Source organism: Grammomys surdaster, unplaced genomic scaffold (genome assembly GCF_004785775.1).
Source record: "Grammomys surdaster isolate TR1022 unplaced genomic scaffold, NIH_TR_1.0 126187, whole genome shotgun sequence".
NCBI classification, from domain to species: Eukaryota; Metazoa; Chordata; class Mammalia; order Rodentia; family Muridae; genus Grammomys; species Grammomys surdaster.
This window is the reverse complement of record NW_021620993.1, coordinates 5,313,881-5,335,356: the sequence shown is the minus strand read 5'-3', so window position 1 is coordinate 5,335,356 and position 21,476 is coordinate 5,313,881. Positions and strand designations below refer to the sequence as shown.

General features: G+C 49.9%; 1 protein-coding gene across 4 annotated transcripts in view; it reads left to right on the top strand.

The window, feature by feature from the left end:
* Sh3bp2 (SH3 domain binding protein 2) overlaps positions 1-21,476 on the top strand; it is a 38,516-nt gene that overhangs the window by 5,191 nt on the left and 11,849 nt on the right. For all 4 annotated transcript variants that reach the window (XM_028758194.1, XM_028758191.1, XM_028758192.1 and 1 more), the window contains exons 2-3: positions 2,052-2,133; positions 20,363-20,502. In XM_028758194.1, the coding sequence (XP_028614027.1) occupies positions 20,367-20,502 (136 nt within the window). In that variant the 5' untranslated portion in view covers positions 2,052-2,133; positions 20,363-20,366. The remainder of the gene's footprint in view (positions 1-2,051; positions 2,134-20,362; positions 20,503-21,476) is intronic.

Here is a 21,476-nt window from a genome sequence, read left to right as displayed (position 1 = left end):
GAAAGAAAGAAAGAAAGAAAGAAAGAAAGAAAGAAAGAAAGGAAGGAAGATCCACACTGAGGCCAACATTGGGGTCAACCTGGTCTCCCCTACGCTGCCTGCCAGAAGGTTCTTAGGTGTTGCGCCCCAAGAGATGGCACCTGTAAGAGGTCTCAGCAGACAGTGAGATTTACAAGCATTAGGGGAGTGGGGTGGGTTGGCATCTAGAAAAGCTAGCCTGGCGTCCTGAGTGGGCAGATGCAAGGAGTATACCTTAGGGACACAGAGCAAGGCACTGAGCGGGGGAGGCACAGCAGAAACAGCACTGACCCTGGATGCTTCTCCTCCTGTTTGAATCCTGGAAGGGGAGCCCTTTTCTGGAAGAGTTAGGTGGCCAGCTGCGTGGGTCTGACCATGGCAGAGCAAGGACGGGATCAAGTCTCCAATGCCACTATGTTCTGTTGTCAGAGGCCTCTGGGTACACAGAAATGGTGGCCTGGGGTGGGTTGGTGCAGCTGGCTCCTATAGACCATGCTGTGTGAGTTGGACACTTTCCACTCTCTCTGTAAAAGAGCAGACATAGAAGGTCTAGCCTCATCACACATACACATAGAAGGTATGTGATGGTGAGGGGAAAGCCAGCCCACTGCTAGCATTAGGATATATAGTGGTAACTCAGTGGAAACTGGATCTCTGCAGGGCCTGAGGACCTCCATATTTGGAGTCAGGATCTCTAGAGTTCCCCACTGACCAGAGCTAATGGTACTAAGAGTTAGGCCTCAGCCTGAAGCTGGAGTTGCCACTATCTCTGAACTGCACCCACTTGTCTCAGCTTTTTGTGTTGTGCCTCTGGCTGGCCTCCCTTCCCTGTGAATTCCTGCCCAAACTTCCTCTTGCTTGTCTGTCCAATTCTACCAGTAGGGTGAGTGTAGTGCTCCAGTAGGGTGAGCACGCTGTTCCAGGGAACCCATTCCAGCTTCTGAGCCTAGCACATGCCGGGGCTAGGACTTCTGCTCCAGGGAGCTACTGCTGCCTTCTAGACTTCTCTAGAACTGAGCCCCGTCCCTTTCAGACCCAAGGCTATAGTTGCTCAGGAAGGTGGGGCCTGGCCCTGGTTTTGCCAGCTATGGAGTCTGCTGTTGGTTCCACCGCACATAAAGTAGGGTTGAGGTCAACACTGAGTTCCCAAGCTCACTGCTCAGTTTCAGGAAAGTTCGATCTTTGATAACAACCTTTCTATTTTCTCAAAAAATATAACCAGGAGGGTGAAGTGCTGTGGTTCGTGGTGGCTGTGCCCACTCCAGAGACAGGAAGTTGTCTAGGAAGGAAGAGTGTTGAGAAAGGACATTCCCCTGCCCCCATCTCTGGGCTCTGCCTCAGACACTCCTTCCACAATCAGGGTACTTCCCACTGGGCATCATGGGAGCAGCTGTTTTGGGGCTGGGGTCTGGAGAGACAGGAAGAGATTCCCAGGCCTCAGCCTACTTAAGATATCCAAGAATGATACACAAGGTACCATGTGGAGTACAGGAAAAGATTGCTGGTCAGAGGCAGGGAGAAAGGAATGCTCCTGGCCAATGTAGGTCCTGTGAGCACTGAGGTTGTGTTCTGTGATTTGTGTGTGTGTGTGTGTGTGTGTATGTGTGTGTGTGTATGTGTGTGTATGTGTGATTGCATGTGTATATGTTTTTGTACAGAGGACTTCATGTGCACATATGTCAGGCAGTGAGTGCTGGTACATGCCTTTAATTCCAGCACTTGGGAGGTAGAGGCAGGCAGATCTATGAGTTTGAGGTTGGCCTGATCTACCGAGTGAGTTTCAGAACAACCAGGGCATCTCAGAAAAACCCGGTTTCAAAAACCTAACCTACCAACCAACCAACCAGAACATCTATTTCATGTACGTATATGTATGCATGCACGTAGAAGACCAAGGTTGATGATGTTGGATATCTTCCTCAATTGTTTTTCACTGTATTTTGGATTTCTCACTGAACCTGGAACTTGCCAATTTGGGTAAATTGGCTGGTTACCAGGGGTCACTAATCCTCCTGTCTCTGTCCATCCTCCAGTGCTGGAATTACGGACATACACTGCCTTACCCGGTTTATGTGGTTGACTGGGGATCGGAACTCACGTCCTCCTGCTTGTGTGGTAAGTGCCTTACTGTCCTTTGGTTTCTATTTTTAAGGACCACTCAGAGCTGGGCATGATGGTACAGACAGTCCTAACCCTTGGAAGGGAAAAGCAGGCAGATGACCACAAGCCTGAGATCAATCTGATTTACATAGCAAGTTGTAGGTTAGCTGAGGCTACATAGTAAGATCCTGTCTCAGAAGATTGAAGAGGAAAAAAATAAAAGCTCACTTTGGGGTCTGGAGACCATCTTGGTACCCCCACTGTGCAGCAGTATCCCCTGAAGAAATCAGTGAGGAGAAGGTATTAAAAAACAGACCTCTGGCCGGGCGGTGGTGCCGCACACCTTTAATCCCAGCACTTGGAAGGCAGAGGCAGGCAGATTTCTGAGTTTGAGGCCAGCCTGGTCTACAGAGTGAGTTCCAGGACAGCCAGGACTACACAGAGAAACCCTGTCTCGAAAAACAAAAACAAACAAAAAAACAAACAAAAAAACAAAAAAAAAAAAACCAAAACAAAAAACCAGCAGACCTCTGGAGGCCTATAGAGGGGTTGGGGTGAGGATGTCAAGCAACTAGAGAGGGGTAAAGCTCTACAAAGGAACCCAGAGATAGGGAACAAAGCTGGAAAGAACTGGATCTAATGCTTCTGGCTCTGCCTAGCCCCTTCTCCATACACCCCACGTCTATCTGCTGGGGTTCTCTTTGCTGCTGATGACAGCTCTATCTCCGGAGGGAGGAGCCAGCCTTGTCATCCTGAGGCTGTGACTGCTGCGCTGGCAGAGCTGTGCTACAGCCCCTATGGACAGTCTGTAGCCAGAAAGAGAGGCTGACTCTAGAAGCATAGACCTGGGCTCTGCTGACCACCAGAAGCCACATTACCTGTGGGAGTCTCCAAGGGGTAGGTAACTAAGCCAGGCGCTGCCACGCTAGGCATGGGAACAGGGAGTCTGTGCAGATAGGAAAGCACAAGATTTGGGGTTAACATAGATCTGAGGCTGTGGTGGTCAAGGCCTCTGAAGGAGGGCTGGACTCGGAGAACCAGACTCAGGGAACAGTGAGACATATACAGCCACTAGAGGCCTGCCATCTTCAGAAGCCTCCCTGCCTCTGCTGCCTGAGGGCCTTAAGGATATTGTCACACAGCCTGACCATGGGGCACCTGACTGGATGGCCAGGAGTAAGTTTGTGGGTACTAATGGCACCAGGTGGTCAGGGAACAGTGTGAGAGGGGCCCAGGATGTCATAGTACTAGATGAAGACCTTGAATCCTGAGGCTGAATCCAGTCACCTTTAAAAGCAGCCTTGTGCTGTGGCTGAGGTAGGCTGTCTCAAAGCAGGTACAAGAGGCCTGGCCTTGGAAAGGAAACAGGGTTGGGCCACTGGGTGGATAGAGAGAAGATTCTCCTCTTTCCCCTGACTGGCCTCTTCTGGCTGTCAAACACTAGACCAAACTTCTGAAATAAGGCCAGACCCGGGCCTCTTTCCTCTCCACAAGGGCCCATGGCCAGACCCCTGTCCTCACTGGGCCTCCAAACAATGGGGTAGTGTGAGGGTGCCTGGGAATGTTCAGGTCAGCTGGGCACCCTGTGGGACCATGTTGAAGGGTGAGGACAGGAGCCAGCAATAGGCCGTGAGTCATGGTGTCCACCACCGGGCCTTTGAGGCCCTGGGTTCCCAGCTGAGGAGGAACAACCAGTTCTCAGTTCTGCAAGACAGGGTCTGGCCTGCACCTCCTTCCTGCTTTTGGTCCCCCTCCATAGTTCTTCCTGTGTGTCTCCTAGTTCCTTCCCCCTGGTTTGTCTTTTTCTCTCCCTCACTGTCCAGCCTGAGACTTAGACCTGACCAAAGCAGTTCTCAATAGCCTCTTTCCTACTGAGGCCCCAGCAGAAGGCCCAGACCATCACCTGTGCTACCTTTGATGGCCTGTGGTTGACCCCAAGGGGAGCCCAATGAAAGGGCACGGTGTTGCATAAAAGGAGACCTAAACATTTATTAAGTATGCTGCAGAGATGCAGACTATTGTCTAAAGGTCAGAACCATCTGGGCAACATAGCAAGACCTTGCATCACAAAAGGGGGCTTGGAGGTATACCTGAGTGGTAAAACACTTGCCCATTGTGTGTGTGCATGCCTGTGTGTATGTGTGTGTGTGTGTGTGTGTGTGTATGTGTATATGTGTATGTGTGTTTGTGTGTGTTACCACACTACTGTAGAGAACAGATAACAAAAACTTAAGAAATAAAAGATGACAAAATCCAAAAGACTAAGGAATAAAATAAACCCAGAGAATAAAAATTAAACATCAATTTGGACCAGCATAAAAATAGTAATGTCTGGGAGTGGGAAAGGGGAGAGAGCCAATGGATTAAGACAGACCTGAGGGTAACATGGAAGGTAAAGGGGCAGGTCAGCTGACTCAGCCTGAATGGTCAGCCTGAATGGGCCCTACCAGTGGCAGGGTGCACAGGGGTCAGAACATTCACAGGAAACCATGGAGTAGAGAGGGGCTAAGAATGAAGGCCCGGCTTGGTGACGCTGGACCCTGGAGCCCACTGGGGTGAAGTGCTGAAAAGTTCCCAGGCTGAGCAGATCCAGGAAGCTTGATTTTGTGTGGCTCAAGGAAGCCAACATGATGTGAAAAATCCTGAAGTGTAGAGTCATAGAGGCTGGAGCAGCCAAGGCCACTAACAACCACAGAGATTAGGGCTGGCGTCTCTGGAGTGCCCTGGGAGACCCCAGCAGATAGCTACAGTGGAATGTCTGGTATGGTGGCTCTGGGCCAGCACTAGGACACTTCAAGCACTTACTCAGTGTGCCAAGGCTGACCCCTGACCTCTGCCCATGGCTCTGGCGTGGAACAATGGGGGTAGATCTCTGATTGCTTTCCTCGCTTCATCCCCTCCCCAACCAGCATGAACTTCATGACCACATACAATGTGCCCAGTGTGTTCCCTCAGTGTCTCTGTACCCTGGTGCTGGGATCCAATCTCAGCAGGGTGCCCTCATCCCAAGGACTCTGGCACCAATACTAGGCCCAGTGTCTGTGACAAAGTCTTTGTGAGTCGTTTGGTTTGGTCCTTAGAGTACCATTCTCAGGAAGAGAAGTGGCCTGCCTCAGTGCGAGGGGACAAAGTTGGGACTGGAGCATAGACCTTCTTTGTGCCTAGGCCCAGGTGCTTAGACTCTGTCTGCTTTAGATGAGTACTGTGCCCCATAGCACTTCTGTCTAAAGATGTGTGCGCCTTCTCCTGTCCTGACTCCAAGGCCTTTATACAAGCTTTCCTCTATCTGAAGTGCTGTATGTAATCCTCTGGCTTGGCTAGCTCACATGAAACATTGCTTTCCAATGCTGGTTGATGTGTCACTATGTCTGGTGGAATGTATGTCACAAGGATGTGAGTCAGAGGTGGCCACTTCCACAGATTATTAATAGGCAGCCCCAGATAGAGGATGATACCAGCTTGGATCCTGGGCTTCAAGTTGTGGGATTTGCCCATAGAGAGCAAAGCTCTAAGTGTCTCCCTTTGCCCCTAGTACTTGGGCACCAGAGTACCTGTGAGTGTGAGAGATGGGGCCTTCAGCTCTTCAGAATCACTTGTCTGCTTCACTTCAGACTGCGGTGAGGCAGGCCGCCCGTTCCTCTGTCCTGAGCCCCAATGGCTCCTAAGACTTGACAGTTTTTGAGGAGCAAACTGAGGCCTGGAGTTCTGCTTCTTTGCCAGAGTTTTCTGGTGTGAACATCTGGCACTTAGCCTCTTTCCTGGAGCCCTACAGAGACTGGGACTCAGCATTGCTGTCCTCGTGGAGGGTGGACTTTCTGCTTTTGGGGGATACAACTATCTTTCCATGATGGGCACTAAGGCTTCTCTGAACCAAGCTTAATAGGAAATGCCTTCTAGAACCCTGGGACCTTGAGGATACCTCAGTGACTCCATGAAAATGACAGAATATTAGCTTGGGCACAGGTGACCGTGAGGTACCAAGTTAGTTGCCTTGGCACACAGAAAGATTCCTTGGTCTCTCTGGTCCATCTGGAGACAGGATCCTCTCTAGATTCCTGACTCCATGTCTTAGCTGCATCCTGTGCCTATGATGTATGTGTCTCCAGGAGGGGCTAGTGGATGGGAACTTTATCTTCTCAGCTGCTGGATGTTGGAGAGGTAGAGCAGGCTGGACCTGGGAAAGCTCTGCCCTTGGCTACATTCTTTATACAACCAGGGCTCAACTCTGGCCTCAGAGGAGACTGTTCCACAGTTATTAGTAGATTTTTGCCCCTGACTTTATTACAGACTTCAGAGGGTCCGGAGAAGCCCAGGAGCAAGATGTGAGTGTCCCAGCAGCTCGCTGCCCTGCTTTATCAACACAGATACTGTGAGGGAAAAGGTCACTCTGAGAAGGCTCAGTGCCATCTCCAGAGTGCATAGATTCAAGGACATTCTTCATGTAAACAGAACCCCCTTTCCCCTCCTAGGATGAAGAAGGTGGGTACATGTGTCTAGAACAGTGGTTCTCAACCTTCCTACCGCTGTGACCCTTAAATACAGTTCCTTGTGTTGAGGTGATCCCCAACCATGAAATTATTTTCATTGCTACTTCATAACTATAATTTTGCTATTGTTATGAATCATAATGTAATTATCTTATATGCAGGATATCTGACAGATGGCCACTGTAAAAGGGCCACTTGATCCCCCAAAGGGGCTGCAGCTCACGGTTGAGAACCACTGGTCAAGATGGTTTCATTTGGCAGGAGAGCACCATGAACTGAGTGCCATGGGCTATAGGGTACCAGATATTGAGATATAGACAAAGTCTATAAGAAGAATCTGTTGTGTACATCATACTGGACACTGCAGGCACATACAGGGGATGGACTTAGAGAGTCCCTGTACCCCAGAGTTGATGCTGGGGGAGAATCTAGGTGACAGCATCGAAGGGAGGAATGCAAAGGGAGCCAGACTCTGTGAGGAGCTGGAAAGTATCTTTCCGAAGGGACAGTGGTCTGCACATGGGGCCTTGGAAAGCAGGGAGGGTAGAATTAATTCTGCTTTGTAGAACTAGAACGCATTCTGATGTGTTTGGATCAAATGCTGACACTGTGGGAATATAGTTCAGCCAGAGGTTGTGGGAATGATGGAGCTTCTTACCAGACCTATGGAAGTGTACTGGGAAAGTGTTGCCTGATGTCAAGCAAGAGAATTTCCAAAGCATTCTCTGACACTTCTTCGATTTTCAGTGTGACTGAGAAAGATTTTGCCAGTGGAAGCCTAGTATCCTGGAGTAAGCCAGTCGCCTCGCCAGATGGCCCACACGGGAGGTGTGGGCTCTATTCCTCAGATGAGAAAACTGAGGTTGAGAGTGGGTTACAAGTCTGGGGATGTGGAAACCAAGGCAGAACCCAATGAATCAGTTGTCTAACCACTGAACCAATATGTTCACAGAGGTCACTCGGGTGGAGAGATGCTCATTAGGTGGGGAACTCAGAATGGAGTACCAGTCTTAGGGGCAGCACTGAGTGTTTAGTACAAGGCCTGGATCATTGGAATGCCTAGGCTACCTGCCTCGGGTGGGGGAGTAGTGGACTCCTCTGAGGTAAGCTGGGCAGGACCATGAAAGATGCAGGCTGCACTTGTGGGTGAGGTGCCAGGAACTTGGGGGTGGACCTGGGCTAATACGTCAGCACTCTAGAAAGATTTTTTTTCTCAAGCAATTAAAAGGTGGAAATTTGTCAGTGTTTGTGATGAACTGAAGTGTGAATCCTGAACCGCCTCTGCTGGCTTGTGGTTTGGGGCAGGAGAGCAGTCCGCAGCTGCCAACACGCCAGCCAGCGTGCATTTCCCGGAGATTTTGCCGGTCTCATTCTCCCCAGCCCCGCCCACCCCTCACCATATTGGGGCTGGTTGTCTTCATCATGGAACCCTTCCCCAGGCATCCTCCTTGAAGTCAGTGTGCTGCCCCCTCCTGGCTAGAGCAGACTCTCCACCAAGTGTGGAGGTCTCCTGGAGTCTTGGAACTCATCATACCCAGCTTGTCCTCAGCACAGGAGACATGTCACCACCCAGCTCAGGCACACTTGGTGTATCACCCAGTCGATATTCTAGAGCATCAGGAAGCCTTGTCTACAGCCAACATGGACATCAAGTCTATGAAAGACTCTTGTGTTCATCAGTTTGGTTCTGAGTCACACATTCTGGACTCAGGGATGTCCTGGTCATAGCCACACTAGAGATGCAGCCTGTGTATGGTCCAAGCTCACCTTCTAGCCCACATCCATCTCTTGAGCCCCTAGGGATTTACTGGGATGAAGGTCAATAAAGAGTGCTGGCGTCACATTTGGTGACATTGATGGGAGGGTTGATCTGCTGATGTGATTCCAGAGAAAGGACAAGGTTGTAGGTAGTTCTAGCCTAAAAGGAAGTGACTTACAGTTTCAAAATGTAGGTGTTGGGAATGGCCAGGCCCTGGAGCAGGAAACAGTGGTCTCGCCACATCCCCTCAGCCGACGAGCTGGTTTAGCCTTTGCTGTGTTATTGAAACAGCTTGATTTAGCCAAAGAAGAACAGGTTCTGGGGGTGAGATAGACACCAACAGTTTTGGTGGATTTGAACCTGAGCCCTTCCTAGTGTGACTCCTTCAGCCTGTTTCTGTTCTAGAAATCAGACCTAGGGCTCCCCTTTAGGAAACCTCCCTGGGCCTCACATGTCCTCTGGAGCCCACAGCTCCTGGATATTCTGTGCTGTCTGGAAACTGCCTCACTGTTTGTACTCATTGCTGCATGCTTCAGGCCTCCTTTAGCTCAACCTTGCTGGAAGGGAGAGGGACAGTGAGAAGGACCTGTATTCCCACATCCTAGTCACACCTTGCACCCAGCTTTCTGTAGCAGGCAGACACTTCCCTCGGAGGGTAGAGCCTAGTGGCTTAGGGAGGCTGGGGGTCTGTGCCCACACTAATGAGGCCCAGACTGCAAAGCTGAAGCTTCCTACTCTCTCGGAGATAGCCAGTGCTCTTTAGCCCATTGGCTGCCTTGATGGCATGGAGATCTTGGCTGCAGAGCTGAGGCTGCAGACCTTGGGAAAACAGGTGCTCTTTCATCAGCAAGCTGCCCTTTTTGAGTGGTTGACACAGCCCTGTACCTGTGAATGGTTAGGTACTTGCACAACCAGTCATGGGGTTGGTACTCAGGGCCACTGGAGTGAGAGCCATGGACAGAGAGGTGAATCCATGGAGTTAGGGAGGAGGGTGCTCTCATAAAACCTCTTGGGCAAAGTAGAGACTACAACTCTTGGGAACCCTGTAGTTTCTGAACTCAGTCCTACCTTGAGGTCGGCCTTCAGCCTCAGAAACCCCCCTCTCCATACACCTCTTCCTATCCTGGGATTGGAGCTCAGACAAGGAGAAGCAGAGGTACTCAGTGGTTGGGGCTGGAACTCCTGCTTCCCTACTTCCTGGTTTCCGGGATAGAGCAGGTAAAGAAGCTGACTTGTGGGAGCAGAGTTACTTAGAGTAAGCCACTGGTCAGGAACCCTGTGACAACAGCAGTGTGCTTGTCTACAAGGCTGTGTGCACAGAAAGACTGCTTTCCACAAAGCTAGATGTTAGCTGAGCTGAGGTGGAGAAGTGACTCAAAGATTCCTTGTAGGGAGAGACTGACGTCTGGGTCCAAGCTACTTCCTAGTCTCTGTTTCTTGGTGTTAAAGGGCACAGAAATACGCATCTTGAAAGTCACAGGTACTAGGTGCAAGGCACAGTTCTGAGTATGTACCTTGTAGGGAAGAGCCTGTTGGTGAGGGAATGAGCTCCCAATAGGAGATATCAGCACTGTCTTCCTCAGGCCAGACATCCTAGTCTCTGAGGGGCTTCATGATAGCATGAACTGGCCTTGAGACTCTGGCCAGGAGTTCTACAGGAAGCTATCTCTGTAGGCACACAGCTGGCCCCAGAACTGAGTAAACTCAGGGGCCAAAACCCAGCAGGCTGGCTTTTAGGACCTTGCTGTGGGGAAGTCAGAAAAATGCCTTCTCCTTGGGACTGCCCAGTAACAGGAAGTCCCAAACAGGGAGGAAACCCTGCTGGCCACAGCTTCCCCCACCCTGTGAAGCCCTCTGAGCTGCTCTGAAGGCTAGGTAGTACTGGGAGCACCAGGGGCCTGCAGGATCTCATGCTTGGGGGATGCAAATTGCAGTCCCTACCAATAGCCCCTGGGCTGAACAGCCTTTCTGGACTCAAGAACACCTGTCCCCAGCAGGTCACAGGAAGTTGTGCCATGTGTTGGGTCAGTGCCATGAGGTAAGTTGAACAGCTAGATCTGGGGTTCTGGAGGTGTCACTGGCCTAACCACTGCAGGATTTGGGGTGGTGGGGGAGGGGAGAGGGAAGATCATAGCCCTTACCAGGATAGGTGTAGGGGCTATTTGGATTCAGTCCTGTGAGAAGCAATAAACTCCAAGGAGACTGGCCTTTGTCGACTTAGCTCCTAAATCTGAATGGTCCAAATGGAGCCCAGAGAGGAAACTGGCTGTTAAAACACTCTTAAGATTCCATTATATGTCACCCAACAGCAGCTGTGGGCAGGTGGAAGGCCTGGCCTATGAACCCTTCCTACTGTAAGCCCTGTCTGGGGTGGTCTTGGTGTTAGGTTTTGTGTCTACACATGGTGTGTGTGTGCGTGTGCGTGTGCGTGCATATGTGTTTTAGAGGGCTTGAGAAGTCCTGACTGTCTCTATGAGAGTGTTGTGCTCTAGGTCCTGACATAAAGTGGATAATCCCAAGGCCTCAGAAACCTGACAGTAGGGGGCTGTCCTTGTGCAGTTGACAGCACTGCAGCCCCTGTGGCTGCCCCAGCCCCTCAAGTTATCTGGTATGGCTGATCATTGGGCTTTTCTAGAAATCTGGTTTTCATTCTCTAACAGAGAAAGATTCTGGGAAGAGGAAGGAAGAAAGCGAAACTAAGAGGGAAGAGCTTGTGAGGCCTTGAGCTGGGGCAGCCCCAGGGGTGAGGCAGTGGGCTGGGTAGGGGAGAGTGCTCTGACTTACTGGATGAATCTGCACATGTGGCTTTGGATGAGTTGTTGGCTTTTTTGACCCCGCATATCTTCATTGGTGAAATGGCCTGCTTTGGATTATTATATAATCTGACAGGTTCGTACTTATCAAGCAAGGCTATAAGGGATTCATTTTAGGAAAGATTCCTGCTATTAATATGCTTTTCCTGTTATTATTAAACATATATAACAATCACTAAGTGATAAACCATCCCTTTGGAGCAGATCTCTGCATATCTATGAAGATGTACTGTCTTGTAGTGATGCTATATAGACAAATAGATAACTTCTTAAGTCTTAATGATGATCCTATAAGACTTCCTAAGATTATATCAATGATTATTAAGCTCTTTTATAGGGGGACTGCTATAAGGTCCTTTTCTGATAGTCAAAACTGCAATGAGAACTCTGCCAGTCTCCCAAGTGTCACCAGTTAATTGCTCTTAGATAGTAACCAGACTTTCTCCTACTCAGAGCACATTCCAAGAGGTTGTAAAACAGTTAACCAAAGGTCATAAAAAGGGAGCTAATGATTTATTATAGATGCTTGGAAGAAGATAAATTATTGACTGAGTTTATCTATACAAAGCTTCACTAATAACAGTTATGGTTTTAACCCTTCAGTGAACCTGTGAAGCTGAGACAGGTGATGGATGTTTAGCCAGATAATTATTCCTAATGGATATGCATGTAAACATTCTGTGTTGTAAACTTCTAATTTTATGATTTGATTTTTTGTGTGAACTCGTGATGAACTTTGTAACATGTGATCATGTATTCTGAAAGATGTGTAAGTACTGAAGACAAAGAGCTAGAGAAGAATCTTTTCCTTTTCTCCTCCTGGAAGAATTTTTCCCTTACTAGAATTTTTTTGCCTTTCCACAGATAGAAGAGAATTTTTTCCCTTTTCCCACTTAGACGAATTTTTCTTTTTCCCCTGCTTAGGATCTTTCCTCTTTTCCTCTTAGATGACTTTCAGAGGAAACTTTTTACAACTTAGTAGTAAATGCTGTAATTTTTTTCTTTTTTTTCTCTTTTGTTTTGTTTTGTTTTTTGTTTTGTTTTTTTCTAGACAGGGTTTCTCTTTGTAGCCCAGGCTGTCCTGGAACTCACTCTGTAGACCAGGCTGGCCTCGAACTCAGAAATCTGCCTGCCTCTGCCTCCCAAGTGCTGGGATTAAAGGCGTGCGCCACCATCACCTGGCTGTAATCACTTTTCTAAGTGTACTGTTTCATTCCTGTGACTTCAGATTAGCAGGTAGAAAGTTAGAGCCGCATAGTTCCTGCTGAGATAGTACAAAGGCTATCTACTTAACCCTTTGCTGTTTGAGGAAGATGTGTTAAGTGCAAGAAACTTCAGTTTCTGGCCTCAGAAGATCACAGAGGGCAAGTCAGCTACAGTAGCATAGTAACTTAGATTTAGATAAGTAAACTTTTTATTATATAACAACCCTAAATATCTTGTAAGACCAAGTCTTACCCTCCTCCGATGCTCTTCCCTCTCTGCTGCTTCAAGAAAGAAGACTCCCCATGCCCAGACTGGCCCCTGGCATATTGTGATGGTGATGTGGGTTGGTCCCTGAAGAGCATAGAGTCTGGCCTATGAGGAGTGCCCAGTGCAAGTCCTGAGCCCTTCTGAACCTCAGTGTCCTAGCCTGTAAATTGCAAAGTAAAGCACTGAATTCATGTACCCTGTCAAGGCTACTGAGCAGTCAGGTAGTGGGTTGGGCTAAGCCAGCTTCTAGGGCCCACTCATGAAGGATCTTAGTAGACTGTAGGTGTGTCTTTGTGTGCATTTGTGTGAATATCTAGGTGATTTGCATATATGTATGGTATGAATGTGTCTATTAACATACATGTGCGAGCAAGCACATGTGTGACTGTGAACACATGAGTTTATGCCTTTTAAAAATATGTCATTTTAAATTATGTATGTATGTATGTATGTATGTATGTATGTGCTACTGATGTGAGTGCTGGGAACCAAAGAGGTCCTCTGCAAGGGCAGCACCCACTTTTAATTGCTAAACCATCTCTACAGCTTCAAGAGCATGTGCCTGAGCACATGAATAAGTTATGCATGCGTGTGTGATTGTGTCCTGATGTGTGGTTCAGTTCCTGTGACAACAAAAATGTCTTAGTTACTTTCCAATTTCTGAGACAAAAACCACCATCAGGCCAGCTCATGAAAGAAAGGGCTTATTCTGGAGCTCACAGTTCCAGAGTTAGAATCTGTGACCATCACACAGGAAGCACGGTAGCAAGTAGACAGGCCTGGCACTGGAGCAGTAGCTGAGAGCTCACATCTGATCTAAAAGCACAAGGCAGAGAGGGATAACTGGGAATGGCATGGGGCTTTGGAAACTTCAAAGCCCACACCCAGTGACACACCTCCTAGAACAAAGCCACACCTCTTAATCCTTCTCAAACAGTTCTACCAACTGGGGGACCAAGCGTTCAAATATATGAGCACTTGGGGATCATTCTCATTCAGACCACGACAATGAGTATATGTGCACGTGTATGCATAGTTTGAGGGTGAAGTATGAGATCATGTGTACATGTGTGTACGTGAGAACATATGTGTGCACAAGTACCCTGGTGGTAGCTGGTGTCCTTTTCCCTGGGTTGGGACCCCCCACCCCTGCCTTGCTCTGCAGCTTCACAACGAACAGTCCAGCTTGGTCACAGTTAAGAATAAGTGTGCTTCACACCGGCAGGGACATATCTGCAGGTGTCAGGGGCTGTTAGAGCCCAGGGCTTCACAGGCCACACCCTGACTTTGTGTATAGGCTCATATATGCATGTACACATGCACACACATCAATGTGCATATGTGTACATTGTATGAGTGTAACACCTGTGATGTTAACCAGGTGAGCAGAGCCACCACGGATGTATGGAGCCTTGTAGGTGATGACCACTCACCCCTGCAGGTTCATAGAGCCCCGGGGCAGGCACAAGCCACAGAACTTACCTCTCAACTCATCCAGGCTGCCTTTGTGGGGCAGAGTGGTTTTTATTTGGTGGCTCAATCCGTCTCCTCTAGCAGCCTCTGGAAGCAGGGTCATCTGAATCAAGATCAATTATGAGAGAAGGACTGGGGGAAGGACTTGGAGAATGTGTGGCAGGCATCCAGCCTTCCAGGTGTTCATGTAAGCACATATGTAAACTTACAGGCACAAATGTCCATACGTGTCCACATATGTCCACACAAATAATGATTGCACATCTTCTACATGGTCTCATGGGCTCTAGCCACAACCACTGACTTACCATATGCAAAGCCATGGGGTGGGGCAGGGAGAGGCCTGCAGCTACAAGCAAAAGGATCCATGAAGCACAGAGAACCTGGCAAGCGAGTCCTGACCCTGTTGCCCCAGCCTCCTACCTAGGGAGGGGATTTGTTGCTAGACTATCAGAGGACTGGGCTCTTCCATGCCCTCCTCTGCTGATAGGGACTCAGTGGAAGCTGAGGGCCGAGTGGGGTTTGCACTTATGTCTCCATACTCTGCCTCAAAACTCTCATCCACAGTGGCCCAGCCCACCGAAGCTGCTGTTCCTACAGAGAAGGGGGCTGAGCATCCACATCCCATGAACTGTCGGTTCTCTGGTATGGATGAGTTGTGCTATTGGGTCCCAGGGGCTGGGTGGTGCTGTGGGTACTGAGGTGGCTAGCGCAGTCAGTGAGTGGCTAAGAGTCTTCATTCTGTCCACAGGCAAACCAGGAGTTTTTTAGTTTCCCTTCCAGCTTTCCCAGGCAGGGTGGTGCTGGAGTCTGTAGGCTGAACTAAAACTCTCCGGGAAGTCTATCACAGCGCGGTAGTCACCCTCAAGTGGCACACCCTCTTTCTGCTCCTAGCCCGGATTGGCATTGGGTTCCTGAGCAGGGTCACCTGGTGTCAGGCAGGGCTTATCTGGAGAGAGGTTATGATTCCAGCTCTGTCTCTGAAGTGCGAACGAACGTTCCTGGGAGAGATGAAGTAGAATATCACTTGGCTTTCATGACTCCCTCTCCAACAGGGTTGTTTGTTGGCCACCTATGAGCTTTCATTCTGCCCACAGTAGGTGGTAGCTAGGCCTTCTCCTGCTGGCCACTGAGCTGAAACAAGATGAGGCTGAAACTGCTTTCCTCCTGCACTCAACACCACCCAAGCAGGACCAGGAGGAGACAGGCTACATCTTTCCTTGCAGCAGCTCCTGACATTACAGAGCAGCCCATACAGGGCTCTGTTTCAGCTTCCTTCTGCAATCCTCAGTCCAACTACCCACGAGGGGCAACGGTCTGTTTTACTTGGAGCACCCTGGATTCCCACTCTGTGCTGGGCCTGAAAGCTAAGTTTGGAGGATAATGATGACACCGGCTGGTGTCAGGTAGAGGAAAGGCTGTGTCATTAGCCCCTGGCTGGGGACATAGGACCTTCTGCCAGTCATGGGCAACCACTCGGAAGAGGGAATGCTGGATCTCATCTGTTCCCAGATGCTAGTACATCCTTCCACCTTGCAAAACACACTTATTAGTCCTGATAATTTCTTACTTCCTTAGAATTTATGCTACATAAAGTCATCTGATCATTGCTTAGGGGTTTTTTGTTGTTGTTGTTGTTGTTGTTTTTCTTATCTTGACACTTGATTTGTGTCTGTGTACCAAATGTATGTAGTGCTTGTGGAAGCCAGAAGAGGGCATTGAATCCCCTGGAACTGGAGCTGCAGACAGATGTGAGCTTCCCTGTGGGTGCTGGATCCTTTGCAAAAGCAGTCAGGCTCCTAACCACTGATCTGCCTGTCCAGCCCGACATTCAATTTTGTTTTATTATATAGTTGCCTTAACCACACTTTCTGTGCAATGTTGAAAAGAAGCAATGGGATCAGACATCTTTACCTTGTTCCTGCCTTTCAGGAAACTGAAAATGTTCAGCCTTTTACCTCCAGCCGTAATGGCTGTAGGTTTTTCTTAGACACCCTTTGTTAGCTTTAGAACATTCTCTTCTGTTTCTTTTTCTTTAGATTTATTTATTTATTTTATGTATATGAGTACACTATTGCTCTCTTCAGACACACCAAAAGAAGGCATCAGATCCCATTACAGATGGTTGTGAGCTACCATGTGGTTGCTGGGAATTGAACTTAGGACCTCTGGAAAAGCAGTCAGTGCTCTTAACCGCTGAACCATCTCTCCGGCCTTGTTTCTAGTTTTTTTAATTATGAAGATTTAGGTAACAACAAGTTCTTTTTTTTTTTTTTGTCTTTTCAAATGATCGTGTGGTTTTGTTTTTTTGTCAATATGGTGTGTTCTATTAATTGTATTCAACTATTAAAGCAACCTTGGATTGCTGGGATAAATCCCCCTTGTTCGAGTTATAGAATATTTTTTCACGTGGTGTTGGATTCAGTTTGCTAGCATCTTGTGGAGAATGTTTATGCCTGAGTCCAGAAGGGGATTTGGGATCGGGGATATGCCTCAGTTGCTAGATTCCTTTCTAGTCTCAATCCTCAACACTGCTTATGCCAAGCATGGTCACCCAACATTTAGGATGTGGAAGCTGAGAAATCAGAAGTTCAAGGTCATCCTCAGCTACCCAGCTAGTTTAAGGCCAGCCTAAGCTCCGTAAGATTCTGTCATAAAAGAGAAACACAAACAAAAAAACTCAGAGACTTATTTTTCTGTACTTTCATGTCTTGTAATAACTTTATCTGGGTTTTGGTATTTGGGTGATACTGGCCTCATGGCTTTGCTCTTATATTTTCTGGGCAAGTTTGTATATGGTTAGTGTTCTTGGAATCTAATATTTAAAGGCTAAATTACTTTAGTTGCAACAGCAGGCAGTGGAAACAACCTGGACTAAGGTGAGTTCTTATGGGCTTGGGTTAGTACGGTCTGTACACAGGCAGAGACCCAGAAGGTAGGGGCAGAGCAAAGCACATAAAAAAGGCTGAAAGTAGGGATAGGACTGAATTGGGAAGTGCTAGAATGTTGCCAGGTGTGATAGTGTACAGGAGCCATATCAGTACTTGGGAGACTGAGCCAGGGCTACAGGAGGATCCCAAAGTAGAGGAAAGCCAGGGCTGCAGAGTGAGACCCTCTTTAACGTCCCCCCACCCCCACCCCAGGCAGGATTGTGTCCACGGCATTTAGATAAAGATGTGGTATGTTGGCTGGAAGGTGAGGAAGGGAAATTGGTGGAGTCAGGGAGAGGTGTGGCCTGCTCAGAGGCAGTGGAAGTGGGGAGGGTTTATAGTGCAGGGTGGCTGGAAGGAGGCAGCTTAGTGTACTGGGTAAGATGACAGGTGCTCTTCCAGAAACCAATGCACCAGGCAGCCAGACTCTTGGAGTGAGAAAGCTGTAGGAACTTCAAGGCTACACATAGTGGGAAGGAGCCTGGAGAGCTTGCCTAATATAGAGGCTTGGACACCAGGGAGAAGAGCCTAGAACGGACAGCTGAGTGGGAATGAAGCCTGAGGAACATACCAGAGTTCCTCTTGAAGGGCAAATGTGCTCCCTTCTGTCACAGGTAGCCCACCCTGGGGCAGCCTGTATTGTGATGGGAGATGGAGGAGGAAGGATGCCTAGGAGGTCAACAGGGCTTTAGCAGCCTTAGGCGGTCAGGAACACTCTTCTGGGACTGGTACCCAAAGGAGACCAAGTAGGTGAGAGCTGCCAACGGCTAGACCCCTGAGTCCTTGGAGGAATTCTGTCATGAGGGAGACCTATAGAGTAGACATTGGCAAGGTGACATGATGGGGTACTAGCAGAGGATATAAGGTGCCATAAAACTCATGTCCAAGGTACAGCCTGGGTGGTGAGATCCACAGGCGGGGACGTCGGGACCCTCAGGTGTTGGGAATATGAGCGGGACTTCCTCGTTTGCATCGGTGGCTTCCTTGTTTGTCTAGATGGCTCTTGCTTCTGGACTATGTAGGTACAAGTTTCCAAGTTTCCACTTCTTGTAGTCCACCACCCTCAGTGCAGTGGGTGGAGAAACTGACGAGCGGAGGGGCGGGTCCGCTTCCTCACCTGGCCCCTAGCCCTTACTCCGCTGCCTGCAAGGGGAGGAGCCAGTGGCCGCTCCGGCCTGGGGCTCTACTAGCTATGGCGGGCTCTGGGTCGCGGCCGCGGAGCTGGGGCTGGCGAGAGACAGGCTCCAGGGACGAGGCTGCGGCCGGTGGGCCCAGCTCGGTACCATGTCGCTGCGCACAGGGGAGGCGGGCGCTGGCTGCCCCCCGGAAGCCGGCTGTGCCCGCCGCGTGGACACCGTGAGTACTGATCCTGTAGCTCCGGATCTGGGACCCCGGACCTGGGTTTGAGCACCCACCCTTCAGACTCTCACTTCTCAGACCTGGGCCTCCAGCCTCTGCACCACGACCGGGGACCGCAGGTCCCTGGAGCCCTAGGCGCTATCAGGCATCTACCCAGAACAAAGGCGAGCACGAGCCAGCCAGAGTTGGCTGGCCGGAGCTCCAAGCCTGGCGCCCTGTCTGTCCATCCATCTGCTAGCAACCCCCATCCCATGGGCGTGGGAGTGGACACCCTCGTCGCACCCCACTGCTGTGCTCGGACCCGCGTTTCCCCTCGGCGCTGCACGGGGGTGTGGTCGCGCCATTGTTCCAAACCACGGCCTGAGGTTCAAGGATCAATGGCCCTGACCTTGCTCCTGCTGGCCCGGACCATGGACCAAGTGCATTTGAGATATGTGATAATGGATTCTCTCTCTCTCTCTCTCTCTCTCTCTCTCTCTCTCTCTCTCTCTCTCTCTCTCTGTGTGTGTGTGTGTGTGTGTGTGTGTGTGTGTGTGTGTGTGTGTGTGTGTGTGTGTTGGAGTAGCCAGCGGAACTTAATTCTCTAACACATATTTGGTGGAGTGCGCCTGGCCGTTGACAAGAGCTTGATTGATTTCCATCTTTTTTTTTTTTTTTTTGGTTTTTTTCAAGACAGGGTTTCTCTGTGTAGCCCTGGCTGTCCTGGAACTCACTCTGTAGACCAGGCTAGCCTTGAACTCTCAAACTCAGAAATCCGCCTGCCTCTGCCTCCCAAGTGCTGGGATTAAAGGCGTGCGCCACCACCGCCCGGCTAATTTCCATCTTTTTACCTTTCATTTTCTGATGCCGTAGATTTCCCCACCTTCTGAATGCTGAGCTTTCAGGCTTGGGCCACCCCGGGCCTGGAGGGTTTTCTGTATGTGTTTTGGGGGGTCAGCACTGTAGTAATAGGAATCCCAGCAGCCTGCCCTTCTGGATCTGGCCCTCGCTTTCCCACCTTGTTGAGAACAGGCCTCTGACCTTGCCCTCACTCAGCTCCTCAGGGTTCCAGAGAGGGACCTGCTGGAGTGAGTGGGGGCACCAACAGAACAGTGCCAGTTTAGGGGGCAATTGTGACTGGCACTTGGGGTTCCTCACAGGAAGGAGCCTCTGAGCCCCGATACCCCGGGCTGATAATGTGGATACTAGCAAACCTGTCAAATGGTCCTCATGGCACTGATGACAAGGGTGTGCGGATCCACCCTGTGCTCCCAATTTATAGCTCTAATAACTGAGGCTGGCGTGCCTCCAGAAAGCCAGACTAGGTAGGAGCCCAAATCACTAAACCTGGGAAGGGGGACTATTGGCTGGTGTTTCTCCTACAACCTGACTTCAGGGCTTCAAAAGGGGGATAGACAGAAGTTACTGAGGAAGGGTGGACATCTCAGGACTTTCTCTCCACGGAAGGTCAGACCTGGTGGAGAAGGTGCCCGTTGCCTGCCTCGGTGCTATTGAACAGCCATTTTCAAGGCAGTGATACCAGTGCCCCCTCCTCCAGGAAGCCACCCCTGACTTCCTACCTCAGACAAGCACCATGTGAGCTTCCCTGGCATTGGAACCTTGGGAAGCTATTGGTATAAGGGCTGATGTACCCAGGATAGGGTTTTCTGAGTTCAGTCATTACTGCCCCAGCCTTTCTGGGGCCATGAACTCAATGAACTCATGATGATAAAGGAATGTACTCAGCATTCTGGAGTCAGGTATGTGGCCAAGAGGATTGGGAGCAGACTATGTAGCACTGTCAACCCCCAGGGTCCCACTCAGAAGCCTGGAGTCTTAAGAGTCCTCCTCCATTGACCTGACCCTCCATGTTGCCTTCTAGATCTTGGTCATGTCCTTTCAGGATCCCCTACCAAACTGTTCCCTGCTGCCCACCCCAGCTGAGTCCTGTCTCTTTTGCTTCAATTGCAGCTTCATGGCGGCTGAGGAAATGCACTGGCCTGTCCCCATGAAGGCCATTGGTGCCCAGAATTTGCTGACCATGCCTGGTGGTGTGACCAAGGCTGGTTACCTGCATAAGAAGGGTGGCACTCAGCTGCAGCTGCTCAAATGTGAGTCACTGGGTCATGGGAGTTTCAAAGGGAGGACATGGTTCTGCTTCTCTACTGCTCTAATGGGTCTCCTGAGATTTCTTTTCCTTTTCTGGCAGCTGGCACACCTGATGAGTTCCTTACACTGGACCTTATCACAGGATCCAACATAGTATAGCTAGGCAAAGCGAGGGCGAACATTTGGTACTGGCCAGCTAGTCATGAGTGCTTCGGTCTGAAGCCAAGGCTGGAGGACCTCAGCGAGGTCTGATAGATCTGGTTCCTCAGTGCTGTTCTTGCCTTGTATGTGACTTGTGGGTGAGTTGGTGAGTCATGTGACACAGAATGATCCCGTATGCCAGGCCAGGAGCCAGCTGAGTGAGTGTCAGGATGCTGAAGACAAAGAGTACTAGAGCCTTGCCCAGCTCTCTGATCAGCCATGGCTACTCCATGCTTTTGCCCCTGTGGTGCCCTCTGCCAGGGTCTCCTTGCCCCCATGTTGCCTAGCTGAGATGCTCTAGTGGACTGTTGGACTCTGTGTGCGTATCGATGTACAGACAGCCTCCAAGGGAGAACCATAAATAACCTTTCCCCTGGGTTAGGAGGGGCTGTTCTAGGCAGGAACCTGAGAACAGCTCCACCTTGGTGGCTCTCGTCAGCTGGCTCTGGGTGCCGCAGCTCTGCTCTCCTTACCTGTCAGGTCCTCACCTCCCCAGTAACCCTATTGCTCCAAGCACGGCTCCCATGGCCTCCTCAGGCCTCTGGTCCAGGCTCCACCCTTTCTTACTGTCCCTTGAGGCCTTAACCTACCCCTTTTCTTTGGGTGGTCAGGCCTTCCCTGGGGTGGTGCCCCAAAACTTGGCAGTGCACCAGTGATTTGTTTCTATTTGACCCGAAAGAAAGTCCAAGGAGGGGGCAGCATAGGAGCATAGGGGGCAGCAAGGAGGGGGCAGCATAGGAGCATAGGGGGCAGCATAGGAGCATAGGGGGCAGCA